This window comes from Mobula birostris, chromosome 7, assembly GCF_030028105.1.
Source record: "Mobula birostris isolate sMobBir1 chromosome 7, sMobBir1.hap1, whole genome shotgun sequence".
In the NCBI taxonomy this organism is placed as follows: Eukaryota; Metazoa; Chordata; class Chondrichthyes; order Myliobatiformes; family Myliobatidae; genus Mobula; species Mobula birostris.
In genome coordinates this window covers 2,831,250-2,854,424 of record NC_092376.1, presented here as the reverse complement: position 1 = coordinate 2,854,424, position 23,175 = coordinate 2,831,250, and the positions used below count along the sequence as shown (strand labels likewise).

General features: G+C 51.2%; 1 protein-coding gene across 2 annotated transcripts; it reads right to left on the bottom strand.

Annotated features, from left to right (window-relative positions):
- Nucleotides 1-707: 707 nt before the first annotated feature.
- On the bottom strand, nt 708-23,175 carry LOC140200646 (cholecystokinin receptor-like). 2 transcript variants are annotated; one of them, XM_072264218.1, is made up of 5 exons: nt 22,933-23,175; nt 13,573-13,824; nt 12,823-13,084; nt 5,405-5,532; nt 708-1,442 (listed from the first exon to the last, which is right to left on the bottom strand). In XM_072264218.1, the coding sequence occupies exons 1-5, from the start codon at nt 23,042-23,044 to the stop codon at nt 919-921; spliced, it is 1,278 nt and encodes a 425-aa protein (XP_072120319.1). In that variant the 5' UTR covers nt 23,045-23,175; the 3' UTR covers nt 708-918. The 2 variants fall into 2 exon arrangements, with proteins under 2 accessions (XP_072120319.1, XP_072120320.1); XM_072264219.1 differs by having other exon boundaries at nt 708-1,439.

The following is a 23,175-nucleotide window of genomic DNA, read 5'->3' as shown; positions in this document are numbered from 1 at the left end:
AGAGGGGATGGGAGATGAGTTGGGAGGCAGAGGGGATGGGAGATGAGTTGGGAGGCAGAGGGGACAGGAGATGAGTTGGGAGGCAGAGGGGATGGGAGATGAGTTGGGAGGCAGAGGGGACGGGAGATGAGTTGGGAGGCAGAGGGGACGGGAGATGAGTTGGCAGGAAGGGGGACAGGAGATGAGTTGGGAGGAAGGGGGACGGGAGATGAGTTGGGAGGAAGGGGGATGGGAGGCAGAGGGGACGGGAGGTGAGTTGGGAGGAAGGGGAATGGGAGATGAGTTGGGAGGCAGAGGGGACAGGAGATGAGTTGGGAGGAAGGGGGACGGGAGATGAGTTGGGAGGAAGGGGGATGGGAGGCAGAGGGGACGGGAGGTGAGTTGGGAGGAAGGGGAATGGGAGATGAGTTGGGAGGCAGAGGGGCAGGAGATGAGTTGGGAGGAAGGGGGACGGGAGATGAGTTGGGAGGAAGGGGGATGGGAGGCAGAGGGGACGGGAGGTGAGTTGGGAGGAAGGGGAATGGGAGATGAGTTGGGAGGCAGAGGGGACAGGAGATGAGTTGGGAGGAAGGGGGACGGGAGATGAGTTGGGAGGAAGGGGGATGGGAGATGAATTGGGAGGAAGAGGGGACGGGAGATGAGTTGGGAGGAAGGGGGATGGGAGGCAGAGGGGACGGGAGGTGAGTTGGGAGGAAGGGGGATGGGAGATGAATTGGGAGGAAGAGGGGATGGGAGATGAGTTGGGAGGAAGGGGGATGGGAGGCAGAGGGGACGGGAGGTGAGTTGGGAGGAAGGGGGATGGGAGGCAGAGGGGACGGGAGGTGAGTTGGGAGGCAGAGGGGATGGGGAGGGGAGGGGGTATGCAGGGACAGAACTCACCTAAGGACAGGATAGGTCAGGGGTGGGAGTGGGCCCCAGTCACAGGGCCCCCACAGTGCTGACGGTCGTGTAGCTGAACTTGGAAAGGGAGGTGCCTGTGGTGCCGGGCTCGTCCTCGGGTGCCCGGAGAGTACGGAGGGGGGCGAGGCAGCGGCCGAGGGTGGAGAGGAAGGCCTGGCGGAAACGGCGATTCATGAAGCAGTAGACAAGGGGGTTGACGCAGGCCGAGGTGTAGGAGAGCAGGTGGATGAAGGAGATGGGCGGGCCGGACAGCAGACGGACGGCGGTGGCCCGGTCGAAGGCCCGCCACGTGTTGACGCTGTAGATGGGCAGCCAGCAGATGAAGAACATGGCCACGATCACCATCAGCATCCGGATCACCCGCTTCTTGCCCTCCAGCTTGGCCTCGGAGCTGGTGCAGCGGACGCGGTCCACTCGAGCCGAGGCGCTGTGTGCCTGCAGTGACATCTCCACCGAGGCCCGCCGCTTGCCGAGCTGCACGTAGCAGCCATCGCCTTCCTCCTCCGAGCGGCCCAACCAGGTGCTGCTGCCATTCGCCGCTGCTGCAAGATCAACACTCCCATTGGTCACTGGAGCTGGACTGACACATGCCCCTTCCAATTATGGTCAGGCTCCCTGGGACACACCCACCCACTAGGCCAGGCGGGTTGAGGAAGTTCGGTGAACCAGATAACTGATCCCGAGGAGAAAGGGAGGCAGCGCGACAGTGAGGGAGCGAGGGTCCTCCCCGGATGGAGTGATGGGGGTCACACTTAGAGCAGGGGCTCACTCAGGGCTGAGGGTAGTGAACAGTTTGAGATAGAGGTCAGGATGCCACCCTGAGATACGGCAACCGGGCAGGGTCCCAGCCCAAGATCAGGCATTGGGCAGGGTACTAGCATGAGATTCAAGGCAAGCTGAGAAATGGAGAAGGTCCCAATCTGAGATCAGAGCCAGGGCCAGGGTCCCAATCTGAGATCAGGGGCAGGGGCAGGGTCCCAATCTGAGATCAGAGCCAGGGCCAGGGTCCCAATCTGAGATCAGGGGCAGGGGCCAGGGTCCCAATCTGAGATCAGGGACAGCGGCAGGGTCCCAATCTGAGATCGGGGCAGCGGCAGGGTCCCAATCTGAGATCAGAGCCAGGGCCAGGGTCCCAATCTGAGATCGGGGCAGGGGCAGGGTCCCAATCTGAGATCAGAGCCAGGGCCAGGGTCCCAATCTGAGATCAGAGCCAGGGCCAGGGTCCCAATCTGAGATCGGGGCAGGGGCAGGGTCCCAATCTGAGATCAGGGGCAGGGGCCAGGGTCCCAATCTGAGATCAGGGGCAGCGGCAGGGTCCCAATCTGAGATCAGAGCCAGGGCCAGGGTCCCAATCTGAGATCGGGGCAGGGGCAGGGTCCCAATCTGAGATGAGAGCCAGAGCCAGGGCCAGGGTCCGTGATCCCCCCCCACCCACCCTGAGACTCGGGATAGGGACAGAGCCCCCTCCTGCAATTGGGACAAAGGGGTGACCTGACAGAGGTTTGTGGAGTTAACAGGTGAGGTAGGCACGAGTGTCTTTTTCCCAGGGTGGTACAAGAGGGCATAGGTTTAAGGTGAGGCTACCCGAGGGGCAGGTATTCCACACAGAAGACGAGCATATAGAACAAGGAGTTGGAGGAAGTGTTGGAGGCGGGCATGATAACAACGGTTGTGGGACACTTGGGCAGGAAAGCTTCAGAAGGATACAGGCCAAACACAAATCCTGCTAATACTGGAAACCTGGAGCAACACACTGGTCACCCCAATATAGGAAGGACATCAAGTCTTTGGACAGGATGCAGAAGATGTTGCTTGGTGTAGAGGGCATGGGCTATAACGGGAGGCTGGACAAACCTGGCTTGTTTTCTCTGGAGCGGCTGATGCTGAGGGGAGATCTGATAGAGGTTTACAAGATTATGGGAGGCATAGATAGAGTAAACAGGCAGCATCTTTTTCCCGGGGTTGTAATGTCTAATGTCTGGTCAGGTCACTCGTCTGAGTGTTACTGATAACCCAGTACTACCTGTCACATTGTCGGGTGGTCGGCGACTAAACTGGCTCCCCCACCAGGCTTGCCTGCTGAGGAGGGTGGCTAGACACCCTGCAGGATGAGAAACAAGACCTGCCAAAGGGCAGATGAACCCTCTCATAGGGTCAATGGCCATCTAGCAAACATGTGCCGTGAAGCACGGAAAGGGCATCCCTTGCATCGAAGCTTGGTCTGGCCATTCACTGCAACAGAACCTCCGCCAGCCGTCTTGGACCCCACCATGCCGCTGGATCCGGGAGGGGATGTCGAGAGGGTGGGTCTGGACCTGTGCAACCCCCTACTCACCTAAATCCATTCGCACACACTGTTCCTTTCGGAGGAGTGGGGTACCACCCCACTAACTGACTGAAAGGAACCATCATCATCCTACGGGATGGATAGCCAGAGAGAATGTCTAATACCAGAGGCCATGCATTTAAAGAGAGAGGACGTAATTTCAAAGGAGATGTGAGGGGCAAGGATTTTTACACAGTGTGGTGGGTGTCTCGAATGTGCTGCCTAGGGTGGGGGCAGAGGCAGATACATTAGAGACTTTTAAGAGACATTTAGATCAGCACATGGATGGGAGGAAATGGAAGGATATGGGCACTGTGAGGACAGAAGGGATTAGTTTAGTAGGCCATTGATAACTACTGTAAATGGCTCGAAACAACATTGTGGGCTGAAGGGCCTGTTTCTTTACTGTGTGGTTCTGAGTCAGTGTACTAATGTGCTGAAGGAAGTTAGCAGGTCCAGATCAGAATCAGATTAATCTGGCAGTTTGGGTAGAGCATCGTGGTCAGCATGGACAAGTTGGGCTGAATGGCCTGTGTCAATGCTATATGACTCTATGAGCCAGGTATAGACTGGTGGCCCTGAGTCTCCATGGCAACCAGCAGAGGTTGCGGGACTCTACCCAACACTTTTGCTCAACCGACCAGCTGGGCTCTCCCCTCGCTCCTCAGGGCAGGGGAATCAGGTGTAATGTGAGAGGAGAAAGATTCAAAGGGCACCCGAAGGGCATTGGCTTCACCCAAGGGTGCTGGGTAATGGAATGAGCTGACAAAGTGGTGGAGACAGGTACGGTCACAACATCTCGGAGACCGTTGGATAGGTCCATGGCTAGAAAAGGTTTAAGAACATAAGACATAGGAGCAGAATTAGGCCATTCAGCCCATCGAGTCTTCTCAGGGGTGATTTATTATCCCCTCAACCCCATTTGCCTGCTTGTTCCCCATTTAGAGGGAGTGGGCCAAGTGGAGAGCGCTAGAAATCTGGAAAGTTGGAGGAACTCAACAACTGTGGAGGTTGGAAGGATACCTTGATCAGCAGCAGCAGGCCGGGCTGAATGGCCTTTGCCCAGGCAGAATGAATCATTTGACCTGGAGGGGGCCCACTGTCGCCCGGGTTCCACAGCAGCCGGAAGAGTTGGTGGAACGGGACCAGTGAGTCTGCGAGTTCACGGGGGGCTGGAGGCCTGGAGATGAGGAGATGACCTGCCCTGTTGGAGGACAGTCTGTGAGGGTGGGAAAGGGGTTTGCTCTGCTCGACTGTTGCTCCCACGTGTGTTGCTAAGTTAGTGCCACTTGTGGACTGCTCCCAGCACATCCCTAGGTTGCATTGGTTGTTAATACTAATGTCACATTTTATAGAACATAGAACACTACGGCACAGTGCAGGCCTTTTGGCCCATGACATTATGCTGACCCTTTAACCCACTCCAAGACCAATCTCACCCAGCGGTTCTTAACCTGGGTTCCAAGGACACCACAGGAGTCTGTGGATAGATTCCAGGAGGTCCATGAACTCGGATGGGAAAAAACCTACGTCTGTATTCTCACTGACTTCGAACTGAAAGTTAGCATTTCCTTCCATTATGAATGTAGGCAACAAACCACAGTCGTATTTTAACTGTATTTCAATATAATTGGTTTCTTTTATAATCCTATTTTTATATATATGCAAATACATTAATCTGAGAAGAGATCCATAGGCTTCACCAGACTGCCAAAAGAGTCCATGGCATAAAAAAGGTTAAGAACCCCAGCTCTAACCTTTCCCTCTGACATAGCCCTCCATTTTTTCTATCATCCATGTGCCTAACTAAGAGCTTATTAAATGTCCCTGATGTATCTGCCTCTACCACCACCCCTGGCAGCGTGTTCCACACACCCACCACTCTCTGTGTGAAAAAACTAACTCTGACATCCCCACAATACTTTCCTCCAATCAGTTTAAAATTATGTCCCCCTTGTATTAGTCATTTCCACCCTGGGAGAAAATCTCTGACTGTCCACTTTGTCTATGCCTCTTATCGTCTTGTGCACCTCTATCTCTGGATGTTTCGATGTACATCTGATGAATAAATCTCGATCAGAATCGGAATGTTTCCCACAAAGCGACGAACCAAGCTCGCACCCTTGTTGTTACCAGGATCGAGGGTTTGCCCATAGTGGAGGAACACCTGACCCTTACCCTTTGCCTCCTCCCTCTGGTTCATTTCGAAACGGATTCCCCTGTAGAGCTCACATGAAATCAGTCCATAGGCCACGACCATCACCACTCCCGGCAAGAAGAACAGGACCAGGAGGAGGAAGACATACCTTCGGGGAACAGTGAGAGAACCGTCAGTGACAATCAGCACCTGAACCAGCCGGCACAGATCACCAACACCACACTGCTACCACGCCAAGTGAAAGGGTAAACTTCTTGCTGAAGTGTCTTGGCCCAAAAGGTCAACTGTACTTTTTGCCATAGATGCTGCCTGGCCTGCTGAGTTCCTCCAGCACCTTGTGTGTGTTGCAACATATGAGGAGCATTTGATGGCTCTGGAGTTTAGAAGAACGAGGGGGGATCTCATTGAATCCTATTGAATATGGATAGAGTGGATGTGGAGAGGATGTTTCTCTTAGTGAGGGAGTTTAGGACCAGAGGGCACAGCCCCAGAATAGAGGGACATCCATTTAGAACAGAGATGAGGAAGAATTTCTTTAGCCAGAGGGTGATGAATCTGTGGAATTCATTGCCACAGATGGCTGTGGAGGCCAAGTCATTGGATATATTTAAAGTGGAGGTTTTTAAAAAAAATTATTTGTTTATGGGATGTGGGCGTTGCCAGATAAACCAGCATTTATTGCCCATGCCTAGTTACCCTTGAGAAGGTGGTGATGAGTTGCCTTCTTGAACCACTGCAGTCCCTGACGTGTAGGTACACCCACAGTGCTGTTAGGGAGGGAATTTCATGATTTTGACCCAGCGACAATAAAGGAACTGCAATATGTTTCCAATTCAGGATGGTGAGAGACTTGGAGGGGGATTTCCAAGTGGTGGTGTTCCCAGGTATCTGCTGTTCTCGTCCTTCTAGATAATAGTGGTCGGTGGTCTGGAAGGTGCTGCCTTAGAAACTTTGGTGTGTTGTTGCAGTGCATCTCGTAGATAGTACACACTGTTGTAACTGTTCGTCAATGGTGGAGGGATTGGATGCTTGTGGAAGGGGTACCAGTCAAGTGGGCTGCCTTGTACTGGATGGTGTCAAGCTTCTTGAGTGTTGATGGAGCTGCACCCATCTGGGCGAGTGGCGAGTATTCCATTACACTCCTGACCTGAGCCTTGTAGATGGTGGACAGGCTTTGGGGATTCAGGAGGTGAGTTACACGCCGCAGGATTCCTGGCCTTTGACCTGCTCTGGTAGCCATGGTGTTTATATAGCTAGACCAGTTCAGTTTCCTGTCAATGGTAACCCCCAGGATGTTGATAGTAGGGGATTCAGTGATGGTGATGTCACTGAATGTCAAGGGACGATGGTTAGAGTCTCTCTTGTTGGAGATGGTCATTGCCTGGAATTTGCGTAGTTCAAATGTTATTTGCCACTTGTCAGCCCAAGCCTGGATATTGTCCAGGTCCTGCTGCATTTGGGTATGAACTGCTTCACTATCTGAGGAGTCATGAATGGTGCAGAACATTGTGCAGTCATCTGCAAACATTCCCACTTCTGACTTTGTGACGGAAGAAAGGTCATTGATGCATCAGCTGAAGATGGTTGGTCCCAGGACACTTCCCTCAGGAACTCCTGCAGTGATGTCCTGAGGATGAGATGATTGACCTCCAGCCACCACAACCATCTTCCTTTGTATTCCAACCAGTGGAGGGCTTTCCCCCTAATTCACACTGACTCCATTTTAGCTAGGGCACCTTGATGCCATACTCGGTCGAATACTGCTTTGATGTCAAGACTATCACTCTCACCCCACCGTGACTGGACTAAGGAGGTGATGAGGTCAGGAGCTGAGTGGCCTTGACGCAACCGAAACTGGGCATCTGTAAGCAGGTTATTGCCGAGTAGGTGCTGTGTGATAGCACTGTTGATGACCCCTCCATTACTTTGCTGATATTTGAGAGTAGGCTGATAGGGTGGTGAATGGCTGGGTTAGACATCCTGTTTCTTATGTACAGGAGATACCTTGGCAATCTTCCACATTGCCGGGTAAATGCCAGTGTTGTAGCTGTACTGGAACAGTTTGGCTAGTAGTGCGGCAGGTTATGGAGCACAAGTCTTCACTATTGCCAGGATTTTGTCTGGGCCCATAGCCTATGTAGTATCCAGTGCTTTCGGATTAGCTGCATATCGACATCTGGGATGCTGGGGACTTCTGGAGGAGGCCGAGCTGGGTCGTCTACTCAGCACACTTGACTGAAGATTGTTGCAAATGCTTCAGTCTTACCTTTTGCAGAGGTGTGCTGGGCTCCTCTATCATTGAGGATGGGGATATTTGTGGAGCCTCCTCCTCCAGTGAGTTGTTTGATTGTCTGTCACCATTCACGGCTGGATATGGCAGGACTATAGAGCCTAGATCTGATCCGTTGCTTGTGGAACCACTTAGCTCTGCCTGTTACTTGCTGCTAATGGTGTTTGGCATGCAAGTGGTCCTGTACTGTGGCTTCACCAGGGTGACGCCTCATTGAGATATGCCTGGTGGTGTTCTCGGCATGCCCTCCTGCACCCTTCATTGATCCCCTGGCCTGATGGTAATGTTAGAGTGGGGGATATGCCGGGTCATGAGGTTACAGATTGTAGTTGAGTACAATTCTGCTGCTGTTGATGGCCCACAGCACCTCATAGATGCCTAGTCTTGGGTGCTAGATCTGTTCGAAATCTGTCCCATTTAGCACAGTGGTAGTGCCACACAACACGGTGGAGGGTTTCTTCAATGTGGAGATGGGATTTAGTCTCCACAAATACTGTGTGGTGGTCACTTCTACCAATGCTATCACGGACAGATGTTTCCACGGCAGGCAGGTTGCTGAGAATGAGGTCAAGTGTGTTTTTCCCTCCTGTTGGTTCCCTCACCACCTGCTGTCGTCCCAGTCTAGTAGCTGTGTCCAGTAGGACCCGACCAGCTCGGTCTGTGGTGGTACGACCAAGCCACTCTTGGTGATGGACATTGAAGACCCCACCCAGAGTACAATCTGTGTGCTTGCCACGGTCAATGCCTCCTCCAAGTGCTCCTCAACATGGAGAAGTACTGATTCATCAGCTGAGGGAGGATGGTACATGGTAATCAGCAGGGGGTTTCCTTGCCCATGTATACTCTGGTGCCATGAGCCAGGGAAGCTCCCCCTCTACTGTACACCACTGTGCCACCACCTCCACTAGGCCTGTCCTGCCGGTGAGACAGTACATACCCAGGAATGGTGATGGTGGAGTCTGGAATGTTAACTATAAGGTCTGATTCTGTCAGTACAACTATGTCAGGCTGTTGCTTGACTAGTCTGAGAGACAGCTCTCCCAACTTTGGCATAAGTCCCCAGATGTTAGTACGGAGGACTTTGCAGGGTCGACAGGGCTGCTTTTGCCGTTGTCGTTTCCAGCGCCTAGGTCGATGTCCGGTTTTATTCCTTATTATTTTCTTTTTAGCAGTTGGATACAACTGAATGGCTCGCTAGGCCATTTCAGAGGGCATTTAAGAGTCAATCACATTGCTGTGGGGGTCTGGAGTGACGTATGGGCCAGACCAAGTCAGGACAGCAGGATTCCTCCCCTAAGGGACATTAGAAGACTGGTTGGTTCTTGATTAGTCAGGCTGTGAAGAGTTACGGGGGAGAAGGCCAGAGAATGGGGTTGAGAGGGAAATGGATCAGCCTTGATGAAATGGCAGAACAGACTCAATGGGCCGAATTGCCTAATTCTGCTTTATTGTCTCACGGTCACCCTGGGGTGAGGTGAGGATAATCAGCTGACAAACAGTGTCAGAACTGCCACCCTCCCTCAGCCCAGAGAGCCTGGGGTCTCGGATGGGGAGAGGGGAGGGGTGGGGAGCAGGTTAGGGTTGTAGTTCAGGAACAGGTGACCAAGTGTTGGGCAGGGCAGAAGATGTGGTGCTGTGACGACAAAACCATCAGACATAGAAGCCATTCGGTCCATCAAGTCTCCTCCGCCATTCTATCATGGCTGGTGGGAAACATTAACCATTAATGATTTGGGGAATAGTCCCGGAGGACTGGAAGATTGCAAATGTCACTCCACTCTTCAAGAAGGTAGGAAGGTAAAAGCAAAGAAACTATAGGCTAGTTAGCCTCACCTCAATGGTTGGGAGAGTGTTGGACACTATTATCAAAGATGGGGTTTCAAGGTACTTGGAGACTAATGATAAAATAAGTCAAAGTCAGCATGCCTTCTGTAAACGGAAATCTTGCCTGACTAATCTGGTAGAGTTCTAAGCTCCATGTACCTGTCCAGGAGTCTCTGAAAAGCCCCTATCATATCCACCTCCACTGCCTTCGCCAGCAGCCCATTCCACGCACTGACCACTCTCTGCGTAAAAAACTTACCCCTGACATCTCCTCTGTACCTACTTCCAAGCACTTTAAAACTGTACCCACTTGCGTTAGCCATTTCAGCCCTGGGAAAAAGGCTCTGACTATCCACACAATCAATGCCTCTCATCATCTTATACACCTCTATCAGGTCATCGCTCATCCTCCGCCGCTCCAAGGAGAAAAGGCCGAGTTTACTCAACCTGCTTTCATAGGGCATGCTCCCCAATCCAGGCAACATCCTTGAAAATCTCCTCTGCACCCTTTCTATGGTTTCCACGTCCTTCCTGTAGTGAGGCAACCAGAACTGAGCACAGTACTCCAAGTGGGGTCTGACCAGGGTCCTATATAGCTGCAACATTGCCTCTCGGCTCCTAAACTCAATTCCACGATTGATGAAGGCCAATACACCGTATGCCTTCTTAACCACAGAGTCAACCTGCACAGCAGCTTTGAGTGTCCTATGGACATGGACCCCAAGATCCCTCTGATCTTCCACACTGCCAAGAGTCTTACCATTAATACTATATTCTGCCATCATATTTGATCTACCAAAATGAACCACTTCACACTTATCTGGGTTGAACTCCATCTGCCACTTCTCAGCCCAGTTTTGCATCCTATCAATGTCCCGCTGTAACCTATGGCAGCCCTCCACACTATCCACAACACCCCCAACCTTTGTGTCATCAGCAAACTTACTAACCCATCCCTCCACTTCCTCATCTGGGTCATTTGTAAAAATCACGAAGAGTAGGGCTTGTGTAGAATTTTTAAAGCTTCAACTTCCCACTCACTTTTGCTACCTTGTTTGCCCTTTCCTTGGCTTTTATGCAGTCCTTAACTTCCCTTGTCAGCCACAGTTGCCATACCTGCCATTTGAGAACTACTTCTTCTGTGGGACATATCTATCCTGCACCTTGTGAACTATTCCCAAAAACTTCAGCCACCTCTGCTCTGCCATCATCCCTGCCAGTATCCTCCTCCAATCCACCTGGGCAAGCTCCTCTCTCTTGCCTCTGTAATTCCCTTTATTCCATTGCGATATTGATACATGTGAGTTATGCTTCTCCCTCTCAACTGCAGTATGAATTCAATCATATTATGATCATTGCCTCCTAAAGGTTCCTTTACGTTAAGCTCCCTAATAAGATCTGGGTTATTACACAACACCAAATCTAAGATAGCCTTTCCCTGAGTAGGCTCAAGCACAAGCTGCTCTAAAATGGCCATCTTGTAGGCTTTCAACAATTTCCCTCTCTTGTGATCCAACACCAACCTGATTTTCCTAATCCCCTTGCACATTGAAGTCCCCCATCACAATTGTGACATTACCCTTATCACAAGCTTTTTCTAACTCCCTTTGCAACCTCAACCCTACATCTTGGCTACTATTTGGAGGCCTATATGATATTTATAATAGCTTTTTTTTAACCTTGCAGTTTCTTAACTCCAACCACAAAGATTCAACATGCTCTGACCCTATGTCACCTCTTTGTAAAGAAGTAAATTCCATCTCTTACCAAGACAGCCACACCACCGCCTATGCCTTCCTACCTGTCTTTTCGGTACAAGGTACATCCTTTGATGTTAAGTTCCCAACTATGACCTTCTTTTAGCCACGACTCAGTGAAACCCACAACGTCATACCAACCAATCTCTAATTGCACCACAAATTCGTCCACCTTCTTCTGAATGCTGCGCACATTTAAGTACAGAATCTTCAGTCCTGGACTCTTCCCCCTTTTGTATTTTGCCTCTCTGATACAATTTAACTCTTTGCTCTAGCTGCATTTGTACCCAGTCATCAGCTTGTCCTTCCTTACATTCATCTTACAACCATCAAACTACTTGTAAACCTGCTGGCTCATCCTCAGCTTAGGCATGTGGCCAAGTGGTTAAGGCATTGGACTAGCGACCTGAAGGTCATGAGTTCGAGCCCGTGTTGTGTCCTTGAGCAAGGCACTTAACCACACATTGCTCTGCGACGACACTGGTGCCAAGCTGTATGGGTCCTAATGCCCTTCCCTTGGACAACATCAGTGTCGTGGAGGGGGGAGACTTGCAGCATGGGCAACTGCTGGTCTTCCATACAACCTTGCCCAGGCCTGCGCCCTGGAGAGTGAAGACTTTCCGGGCGCAGCTCCATGGTCTCGCAAGACTAACAGATGCCTACCTACCATCCTTGGTTCGGAGAAATGTTGTTTCGTTGTGTGGTATACAAGAGTACGGTTGTGTGTGAGTTATATGTGCTGTGTTGTGCAGGTTGATCTGGAGGAATGTTGTTTCATTGGGTAAGTGTATGACAATAAATTGAGCTTGAACGTGAAGTTGAATGTGTAGATGTTATAAATAAATTAATCTGAGTCTTGCAACCCCATTTTCCTGCCTTCTCTCCATAACCATTGACGCCCTGACTAACCTAGAAACTATCAACATCAGCTTCAAATATACTCAGTGACTTGGCCTCCACAGCTGCCTGTGGCAATGAATTCCACAGATTCACCACTCTCTGGCTGAAGAAATTCCTCCTCATCTCTGTCCTGAATGTATGTCCCTTTATTCTAAAGGAACGTCCCTCTATTCTGAGGATGTGCCCTCTGGTCCTAGAGTCTCCCACTACAGGAAACATCCTCTCCACATCCACTCTATCTGGGCCTTTCAATATTCAATAGGTTTCCAAGTGATACTCCGAGTGCAATCTGATCAGTGCTTTTTAACCGTCTCTTTCTTCTGAACTCTAGCTAGTACAGGCCCAGAGCAACCAAATACTCCTCATACGTTAACCCTTTCATTCCTGGAATCATTCTCATGCACCTTCTCTGCCTGCACATCCCAAAACGGTTCACTGAACTCCAAGTGTGGTCTGACCAGTCTTATAAAGGCTCAGCATTACATCCTTGCTTTTGTATTCTGAACAATTCTAGATGAGCAGAGACCTACTCCCTCCCCGTTAACCCTTCCCACTCCCCCGTCCTGTTAACCCTTCCTACTCCCCGTACCGTTAACCCTTTCCACTCCCTGTACCGATAACTCTTCCCACTCCCCATACTGTTAACCCCCGCCACCCTGCTTCCTACCAGGCACGATGCACAGCTTCGCTGGGCCAGTTGAGCGTGCAGATGTGTGCAGTGGAGTTGTCCGCCCGTTGGAAAGGTTTCAACCGGTTGTAGATGGGGTAAGGGGTCATGATAACGACGGACAGCAGCCAGGTTACTGCAATGACCCTGTAGGCATGGGAGCGAGTCTGCCACAGTCTGGCTTTTAGCGGGTTACAGATCGCACTGTAGCGTTCGATGGCGATGGCTACCAGGCTGAAGGTGGACACACTGACCGAGATTCCTGCGAGCAATGACCCGTGTTAGTCCCAGTTAAAACTGAGCCAGACTACTCCCCCACCCCATCCCCTCCACTCGGCAATCACATGGTCTCCGGGAGCCCTGGGATGGAGCTGTCCCCACAGACACATATACAACCCCCAGACACACACCCTGACGATCAGAGACCGAAGTGATGACACGGATACAGACCCAGACTCAGACATGGACGGGACACAGACACAGACACAGACATGAACCCAGTTGCAGACACAATCAAAAACCCAGACACAGACACAAATGCAGACCCAGGTGATCGCAGAGACACGAATACAGAGCCAGACATGAGTACAGACACAGAGATGGGTGCAGACACAAACACCCAGGAGATGACACAGACCCAGACATGGACAGAGGCGCGGGACCATGTCTGGATACGGACACAGACGTGGACCCAGACGCAGACGAGCAGACAGTCAGGCGAGGAGTGGTTGTGCCCCCACCATCTCTCACCCATGAAGTAGGCGGTGAGCTTGCACATGGAGGGCCCGAAGATGAAGTTGCCCAGCAGGTTGGGGATCAGTGTGAAGGGCATACAGACAACTGACACCATCAGGTCACTGAGGGCCAGCGACAGCAGGAAGGAGTTCGTCACCGTCCGCAGACGTTTGTTCACCACTAACACCAGGATCACCATGGCGTTCCCGAAAACACTCAGCAGGAATATGACAGAGTAGAGCAGGATGCGGATGGAATATTCCAGCTCTGCAGGGGGAGAGAGAGACTGGGATCAACAGAGAATCTGCTCAACATTGAACACCGGGGAGAATCCTCCCACAGTGTGACCCTCCCTCAGTACCACCCCTCCCACAGTGTGACCCTCCCTCAGTACCACCCCCCCACAGTGTGACCCTCCCTCAATACCACCCCTCCCACAGTGTGACCCTCCCTCAGTACCACCCCTCCCACAGTGTGACCCTCCCTCAGTACCACCCCCCCACAGTGTGACCCTCCCTCAATACCACCCCTCCCACAGTGTGACCCTCCCTCAGTACCACCCCTCCCACAGTGTGACCCTCCCTCAGTACCACCCCCCCACAGTGTGACCCTCCCTCAATACCACCCCTCCCACAGTGTGACCCTCCCTCAGTACCACCCCTCCCACAGTGTGACCCTCCCTCAGTACCACCCCTCCCACAGTGTGACCATCCCTCAATACCACCCCTCCCACAGTGTGACCCTCCCTCAATACCACCCCTCCCACAGTGTGACCCTCCCTCAGTACCACCCCCCCACAGTGTGACCCTCCCTCAATACCACCCCTCCCACAGTGTGACCCTCCCTCAGTACCACCCCTCCCACAGTGTGACCCTCCCTCAGTACCACCCCTCCCACAGTGTGACCATCCCTCAATACCACCCCTCCCACAGTGTGACCCTCCCTCAATACCACCCCTCCCACAGTGTGACCCTCCCTCAGTATCACCCCTCCCACAGTGTGACCCTCCCTTGCAACAATGTGATCTCCCCTCAATTCTGTGGCGTAACTGCGTACCTCGAGTGACAGGCCTCCTCTCCCTGCCATTGCTCACACTGTTCAAACCCGACCAAATACTCCGCCACCTGTCAACCTGAGGCGACTGGCCCAGTGTCGAACTGGCCAATCAGTCCAGTGTCGGTGTATTGGGTCAGAGCGGCTCTCGACACTCCCTGATCCTCTTACCCCCTTGCTGACGTGTTTCTGCAGGTGCCTGATCACAGGAATAGCACACACCCCGGTGACACCCCCTTTCTGATGTGCCTCTACTGATAGTCACAACTCTGCTAACCGTCTCTCCTGCCAAAGTGGGACATCGTAATCGTACGAGATTCTGCAGATGCTCGGCTCCTTGAGCAACACAGACAACCTCTTTTATCCACTACTATCGTAACGGGGTACAGGAGCACCAGGACTAGGACTGCCGGACTGGGTAAGAGCTTCTTCCCTCTGGCTGGGAGACTAATGAATACCCCGTCACCACCGCGGATTCATCACTGGGACAGCCAGCTGTTTAAGGTTTACTGTTTACCTCTGCTGCACACTAGATACGCTTTCAATTATGTTTTAATTCACTTATTTATGGTAGTATTTGGTTTACATGCTGTGTGTGATGTATGTTTTGTGGGTGCACTGTGGTCTGGAGGAACGTTGTTTGGTTTGGTTGTATATATGTACAGTCAGATGCCAATGAACTTGAACCTGAAGAACTCAGCAGGTTCGGCAGCTTTTCTAGAGAAGAATAAGCAATCGACAATTTGGGTCGAGACCCTTCATCAGGACAGGAAAGGAAGGGAGACGAAGCCAGTTTTCCCCCTACCTTCTCATTCTGGCTACTGTCCCCTGACAAAGGGTCTCATCATTAGAGATTGGTTTTATTTGTCACATGTCCATTGAAACACACAGTGAAATGTGTTGCTCTTCAACGAGCAACACAGTCTGAGGATTGTGCACGTGTCACTGAACTCCTGGTGCTGACACAGCGTGCCCACGACCAACTAAACTTAACCAATACGTCTTTGGAGTGTTGGAGGAAACCCACGCGGTCATGGGGAGAATAAACGTGTTACAGACAACTGTGGGAACTGAACTCAACTGCTGGCACTGTAAAACATTGTGCTGACCGCTACGCTATCGTGCCGCTGATACGATCAGCTCTCTACATCCCTCCCCTACATCACAATCTGGTTTAACCCTTCGGGGTCCATCGCATCTTCCCTCCACTCTCCCCCACATAGTTTTCAATCACCCAGCTGAGTTTCACAAATGATCTCAGCAATGAAAGGCTTAACGTATGAGGAGCATTTGACAGCTCTGGGCCTGTACTCACTGGGGTTTAGAAGAACGAGGGGGGATCTCATTAAAATCTATCGAATATTGAAATGCCTAGATAGAGTTTCCTATATTGGGAGAGTCAAAGACCAGAGGACACAGCACAGCCTCAGAATAGAGGGACGTCCCTTTAGAACAGAGATGAGGATGAATTCCTTTATCCAGAGGGTGGTGAATCTGTGGAATTCATTGCCACTGATAGCAGTGGAGGCCAAGTCATTGGGTATATTTAAAGAGAGGTTGATATTTTCTTGATTGGTCAGGGCATGAAGGGTTTCAGGGGAAAAAGCAGGAGATTGGGGCTGAGAGGGAAAATAAATCAGCCATGATGGAATGCTGGAGTAGGCTCGACAGGCTGAATGGCCTCATTCTTCTCCTATCCATTATGGCCACCGAGAAGGTGCAGTGCAGGTAAAGGATAACATGCAAGATGATAACGAGGAGATTGTGTGGTCGTGGGGACTGTTTGATTGTCTGATAACAGTGGGGTAGAACTTGTTCTTGAGCTGGTGAGAGGTGCCCTCAGGCTTTTGTGCTTTCTGCCTCAGGGGGAGAAAAGAGGGAGTCCAGGGTGGGGTGCTGACTGCTTTACTGAGGCAGGGACCTCCTCGAAAACATGCAATGAAATTGGCCACAGCTCTATCGTTGACGAAGGCCATTACTGACAAGTCACTGCCTTTCCCCTCACCCTTTTCCCAATATCTTCTCTACTTGTGCTAGGTCGATAGCAGAATTTTCTCTGCTACATTCCTGAACAGAGTGACCACATTTGCTGTTCTCCAGCCATCCGGTACCTGCCCTGCCCAGTGACTCCACTGGAGACCCAGCAAGGTCTTCCCGTGCCTTCAGTAACAGGCTGGGCTAGATCCCAGCTGCCCCGGGCGTGTAAACCTGCCAAGACACATGGAGAGCTGCTCGAGGCTTTCACTGAATTCTCTAATGACAATGTTCACTGCCAACCAGCGAAAAGTGTTTACCTGCACCGTACAGATTGTCCCTGATATCTCAACTCTGTCTCCAGTCGATCATTTATCCTTGGTATATTTAAAACACAGCTTATGACTTATCTTCATACATTTATAAAATAACTTTGGATTTCACTGTCCATGACCACTCTTTGCTACTCTGTGGTCAGAAGCGTGTGGAAACATTTAAAGGAGTGTAGAGTAGATTTACCAGGATGCAGCTTGGATTAGAGAGTTAGACTTCCTGGAGTTCAGGAGAATGAGGGTGGAATCACATTGAATATCGAAAAGCCTTGCTAGGATATTTCCACCAGTGGAGTTGAGAGGGTTAATGTCAGTGATGATTGAATGGTGGGGAAGACTGGATGGGCCAAATGGTCTAATTCTGCTCCCATGTCTGATGGCTTTTCTGATTGGAGGGAAGGAGGATGGGAGGTGACTTGGTCAAGCTGTACGAGATGATAAGAGGCATAGAGAGAGTGGACAGCCAGAGACTTTTTCCCAGGATGGAAATGGCTAATACGAAGGGTATAATTTTAAGGAGACTGGGGGAAAGTATATGGGGACATCAGAGGTAGATTTTCTACACAGAGAGTGGTGGAAATGTGGAGCACACACAAGTGGCTGGAGGAACTCAAGACTAAGGAAGGGTTTAATCGACTGTTTATTCATTTCTATAGATGCTCCCTGTCCTGCGCTGTTCCTCCAGCACTTGTGTGTGTTGTGGGAGGAACTTAGCAGGTCAAGTAGCATCTCTGGGGAGGAAACTCTTCACCAGACCCATGGGGGGCCTTGACCTGACAGGATAACCATTCCGAAAACCCCCACAGATGCTGTTTGAGTTGCTGAGTTACCTCCAGCAACTTGTGTGTGACTGCAGTTTCCAGCATCTGCCCTCTGTGGTGTCCCCTAGGTACACCCATCACCCAGTGCTCTGGGGTTCTGTACCGAGGGAGGGTCACACTGTGGGAGGGGTGATACCGAGGGAGGGTCACACTGTGGGAGGGGTGGTACTGAGGGAGGGTCACACTGTGGGAGGGGTGATACCGAGGGAGGGTCATACTGTGGGAGGGTCACACTGGGAGGGGTGGTACCGAGGGAGGGTCACACTGTGGGAGGGATGGTACCGAGAGAGAGTTACACTGTGGGAGGGGTGATACCGAGGGAGGGTCACACTGTGGGAGGGGTGGTACTGAGGTTAAAGCCAGCCTTTGTCTGTGGGTTTTAAATCTCCTCCTCGTATTCCTGCACTGTTGCTTTGTACCATCCCAGAATGAGATCTGTTGAACATGGAAGAAATGGTATAGCGTAGAATCAGGCCCTTTGGCCCGCAATGTTCTGCTGTACTGATGAAGCTCCTCCCCCAGCGAAGTTATGCTGGGAACAGATTCACTGTTTACCACTGGTGTGATGTGGTGAAGGACCGATGTGAAGGATTCTTGGGCTGTTCTCTGTCAGGTTAGGAGAGTTTAACTTGGAACAGGAAGTTTCCGTATGACCTGGGAGCAGAATGAGGGCATTCGAACCATTGAATCCACTCTGCCATTCCACCTTTGCTAATTTATTATCCCTCTCAGTGCCATTCTCCTGCCTTCCCCCCACAACATTTGATGCCCTCGTTCATCAAGTCCATCAACCTCCACCTTAAATATACCAAACGTCTCGGCGTCCACAGCCGTCTGTGGCAATAAATCCCACAGATTCACCACCTCCTGGCTAAAGAAATTCCTCCTCACCTCCGTTCTAAAAGGATACCTTTCTATTCTGACACTGTCACCTCTGGTCCTAGACTCTCCCACTGTCAGAAACATGCTCTCCACATCCATTCTGTCCAGGCCTTTCAATACTCGTCAGATCAAGGTAACATGCCTGAACGACTGGCGTCCTGTCGCACTCACCTCAATAATAAGCAAATGCTTTGAGAGGCTGGTCAAGGACTACATCTGCAGCCTGCCACCACCCACACTGGACCCCGCACAATTCACCTACCGACACAACCAATTGACAGATGATGCAATAACCACAGCTCTACACACCTTCCTTACACACCTGGAGAAGGAAGATGCTTATGTGAGAATGCTGTTCTTGGACTACATTCAACACCATAATTCCATCCAGGCTTGACAAGAAGCTCAGAGACCTCGACCTTGACCTTGCCTTATGCAGCTGGATCCCAGACTTCCTGTCAGATCGCCAGCAGGTGGTAAGAGTGGGCTCCCTCACCTCCAACCCTCTGACTCTCAATACAGGAGCCCCTCAGGGCTGCATACTGAGTCCCCTCCTTTACTGCCTGTATACCCATGACTGTGTCACCACCCACAGCTCCAATCTGTTAATTAAATTTGCCGATGACACTACGTTGATTGGCTTAATCTCAAACAATAACAAGGTGGCCTATAGGGAAGAAGTCATCTCTCTGACACAGTGGTGTCAAGAAAACAACCTCTCCCTCAATATCGCAAAAACAAAGGAGCTGGTTGTGGATTACAGGAGGAATGGAGACAGGCTAACCCCTATTGATATCAATAGATCTGGGGTTGAGAGAGTGAACAGTTTTTAAGTTCCTCGGTATAAACATCACAGAGGATCTCACATGGTCTATACACACCGGCTGTGGGGTGAAAAAGGCACAACAATTCCTCTTTCACCTCAGATGGTTGAGGAAGTTTGGTATGGGCCCCCAAATCCTAAGAAATTTCTACAGGGGCACAATTGAGAGCATCCTGACTGGCTGCATCACTGCCTGGTATGGGAACTGTACCTCCCTCAATCGCAGGACTCTGCAGAGAGTGGTGTGGACAGCCCAGCGCATCTGTAGATGTGAACTTCACACTATTCAGGACATTTGCAAGGACAGGTGCGTAAAAAGGGACCGTAGGATCATTGGGGACCCGAGTCACCCCAACCACAAACTGTTCCAGCTGCTACCATCCGGGAAGCGGTACCGCAGCATAAAAGCCAGGACCAACAGGCTCCAGGACAGCTTCTTCCACCAGGCCATCAGACGGATTAACTCACACTGATTTGAGGGCATTTCTATGTTACATTGACTGTTCTATTTATTATAAATTACTATAAATTGCACATTGCTCATTTACACGGAGACGTAACATACAGATTTTTACTCCTCAAGTATGTGAAGGATGTAAGAAATAAAGTCAATTCGATTCAATGAGACTCCCCCTCATTCTTCTAAACTCCAGTGAATACAGGCCCAGAGCAATCAAACACTGCTCAAAATGTTAACCTTTCATTTCTGAGACCATTCGAGATCATAATGTTGGAAAGTGTATGGTCGTGCACTTTGGTGGAATAAATAAACGGGCAGACTATTATTTAGATGGGGAGAGAATTCAAAATGCAGAGGTGCAAAGAGACTTGGGAGTCCTTGTGCAGGATACCCTAAAGGTTAACCTCCAGGTTGAGTCGATTGTGAAGAAGGCGAATACAATGTTGGCATTCATTTCTAGAGGTATAGAATATAAGAGCAGGGATGTGATGTTGAGGCTCTATAAGGCACTCGTGAGATCACACTTGGAGTATTGTGCGCAGTTTTGGGCTCCTTATCTTAGAAAGGATATACTGACATTGGAGAGGGTTCAGAGAAGGTTCACGAGAATGATTCCAGGAATGAAAAGGTTACCGTATGAAGAACGTTTGGCAGCTCTTGGGCTGTATTCCCTGGAGTTCAGGAGAATGAGGGGGGATCTCATAGGAACATTCAGAATGTTAAAAGGCCTGAAGAATTTAGATATGGCAAAGTTATTTCCCATGGAAGGGGATTCTAGGACAAGAGGGCACGACTTCAGGATTGAAGGACGTCCTTTTAGAACTGAGATGAGGAGAAATTACTTTAGTCAGAGGGTGGTAAATCTGTGGAACTTGTTGCCACGAGCGGCTGTGGAGGCCAAGTCATTCGGTGCATTTAAGGCAGAGATAGATAGGTTCATGATTAGCCAGGGCATCAAAGGGTGTGGAGAGAAGGCAGGGGAGTGGGGATGACTGGAAGAATTGGATCAGCCCATCATTGAATGGCAGAGCAGCCTCGATGGGACAAATGGCCTACTTCAGCTCCTATATCCTATGGTCTTATGATTCGCATGATAACCTCCTCTGGACCCTTTCCACACCCTTTCTCGGATAAGGGGTCCGAAATGGCTCTCAGTACTCTGTGGTCTGACCGGAGACTTATAAATGCTCAGTATTACATCCTTCTCCAAACGAATGCGAACATCACATTCGACTTCCTCACCACTGACTCAACCTGCGAGTTAACCTTCAGGAAATCCTACACCAGGACTCACATGTCCCTCTGCACCCCTGATTTTTAAAGTTTTCTTCCTGTATTGAAAATTGTCTACACCTTTTATTCCAACCAAAGTGAGGACCACACACTGTATTCCATCTGCCACTTCATTGTCCATTCTCCTCAACTGTCTCAGTCCTTCTGTAGCCTCTCTGCTTCCTCAGAACTACCTGCCCCTCCGCCTAGCTTATCATCATCCGCAAACGTGGCCACAACACCATCAATTCTGTCATCCAAATCATTGACATATAAAAAGAATCAGTCCCAACACAGACCCCTGTGGAACACCACAAGTCACCAGCAGCCAGCCAGAAAAGTCCCCTTTTATTCCCACTCTTTGCCACCTGCCACTCAGCTGATCTTCTATCCATGATGGTATCTTTCCTGTGATACCATGGGCTCTTATTTTGTTAAACAACCTCATGTGCGGCACCTTGTCGAATGTTTCCTGGGTGTGGGAGTGTGCGGTAGGGGTCAGAGGAATGTGCCTCACTCCCTGAAGCTGGTGGAAGGAATTGAACTGGCTGTATAAACACGGTGGAACGGGGGGGAGGGGGGTGCTTTGGCCAAACATCAGGAACATCTGCAGAACCTCATCTGACCCCATTCCACTCTGAAGGAAGGTGTTGGGGCATCGGGGTGGGATTACTGGAGGTTCTGGGGCAGAGGGTGTGTTTGTGGGGGGAAAGGGAGATGGGAGAGGCTGTGGAGGATTAATGGAGGGAGTTTTAACATCCAAACTCCCCCACCTCCTGCCCCAGAGTGGTCATGCCAGAGAGGCCATGACTGGTCAAAGAGGGGGTGGTTAGGATGGAGTGAGGTGAATCGTCAGGAAGTCCAGAGGGGGAGAGGAAGGGAGCAGAGAAAAGTGAATGGAGTGGAATGCAAAGGAATGTCACTCCCCTCTCGACAGGCGACTAACATCGGCAGCAGGAGGTCAGGATTCAAATGGGAGCTGGGAAAGAGAGGGATGTCAAAGAATGAGGTGGAGAGAAGGAGGGGCAGAGGGAAGAGGTTAGAAGGAATTAGAGGACAGGGAGAAGGAGAGAGGGTGGGAATGGGGGTAAGAAAGTGGGAACTGGGAGAGAGGGTGGGAGATTAGGGGAAGAGGGTGGGAGACTGGGAGAGAGGGTGGGAGACTGGGGAGAGGGTGGGAATGGGGGTAAGAGGGTGGGAACTGGGGAGAGGGTGGGAACAGGGGAGAGGGTGGGACATTGGGTGAGAGGGTGGGAGACGTGTGGGAGAGGCTCGATGGGCTGTTTGGCCTCTGCCCTCCTGAAACAGCGACCCCTCCAGTTGTTGACCCCACACTGGGATCTTGCTGTGCTTGGGATCCTGACCGCACGGAGAATGGTTTCCTGTTCAAGAGCGGGGAGGTGGGACCCTCTCCTTCTCTCCCACCCCACTCCCACTCCCCGTGGCATTGCTACCCAACGCCTCACCCCAGGGGGGTCTCGCCAACTCCCACCCCTCTCCAATTCCTCTTCTCTCACCCCTTTCCTCCCCCTCCTTTCCAATTACCCTCCTCCCTCCATTTCCCTCTCTCCTTCCCGTCGTTCGGTCTCTAGATGCCACAGATCCGCACTTCACCTCTCTCCCTCCAGTTCCCTCCTCCTCGCTCTCTCCCTCCAGTTCCCTCCCTTCTCGCTCTCTCCCTCCAGTTCCCTCCCTTCACCTCTCTCCCTCCACTTCCCTCCCTTCACCTCTCTCCCTCCACTTCCCTCCCACGCTCACCTCTCCTCCCCGGGCGAGTCTCTCCTCTCCGCGATTCCGTGCACGATCCATCCATCAGCTCCGACTGATTCACACACAGACTCCGCAGGAATCGGCTCGCGTTGTCTTCCATGGCCGAACCGGACCCGGTCGCCGGACCCCTCTCTCGGTTCCCGGTTCCAGCTCCAATATCTCGGTCCCGTCTCCCGGTTCCCTGTTCGATATTCCGGTCCCGTCTCCCGGTCGCTCCGTGCCGCCGGCACC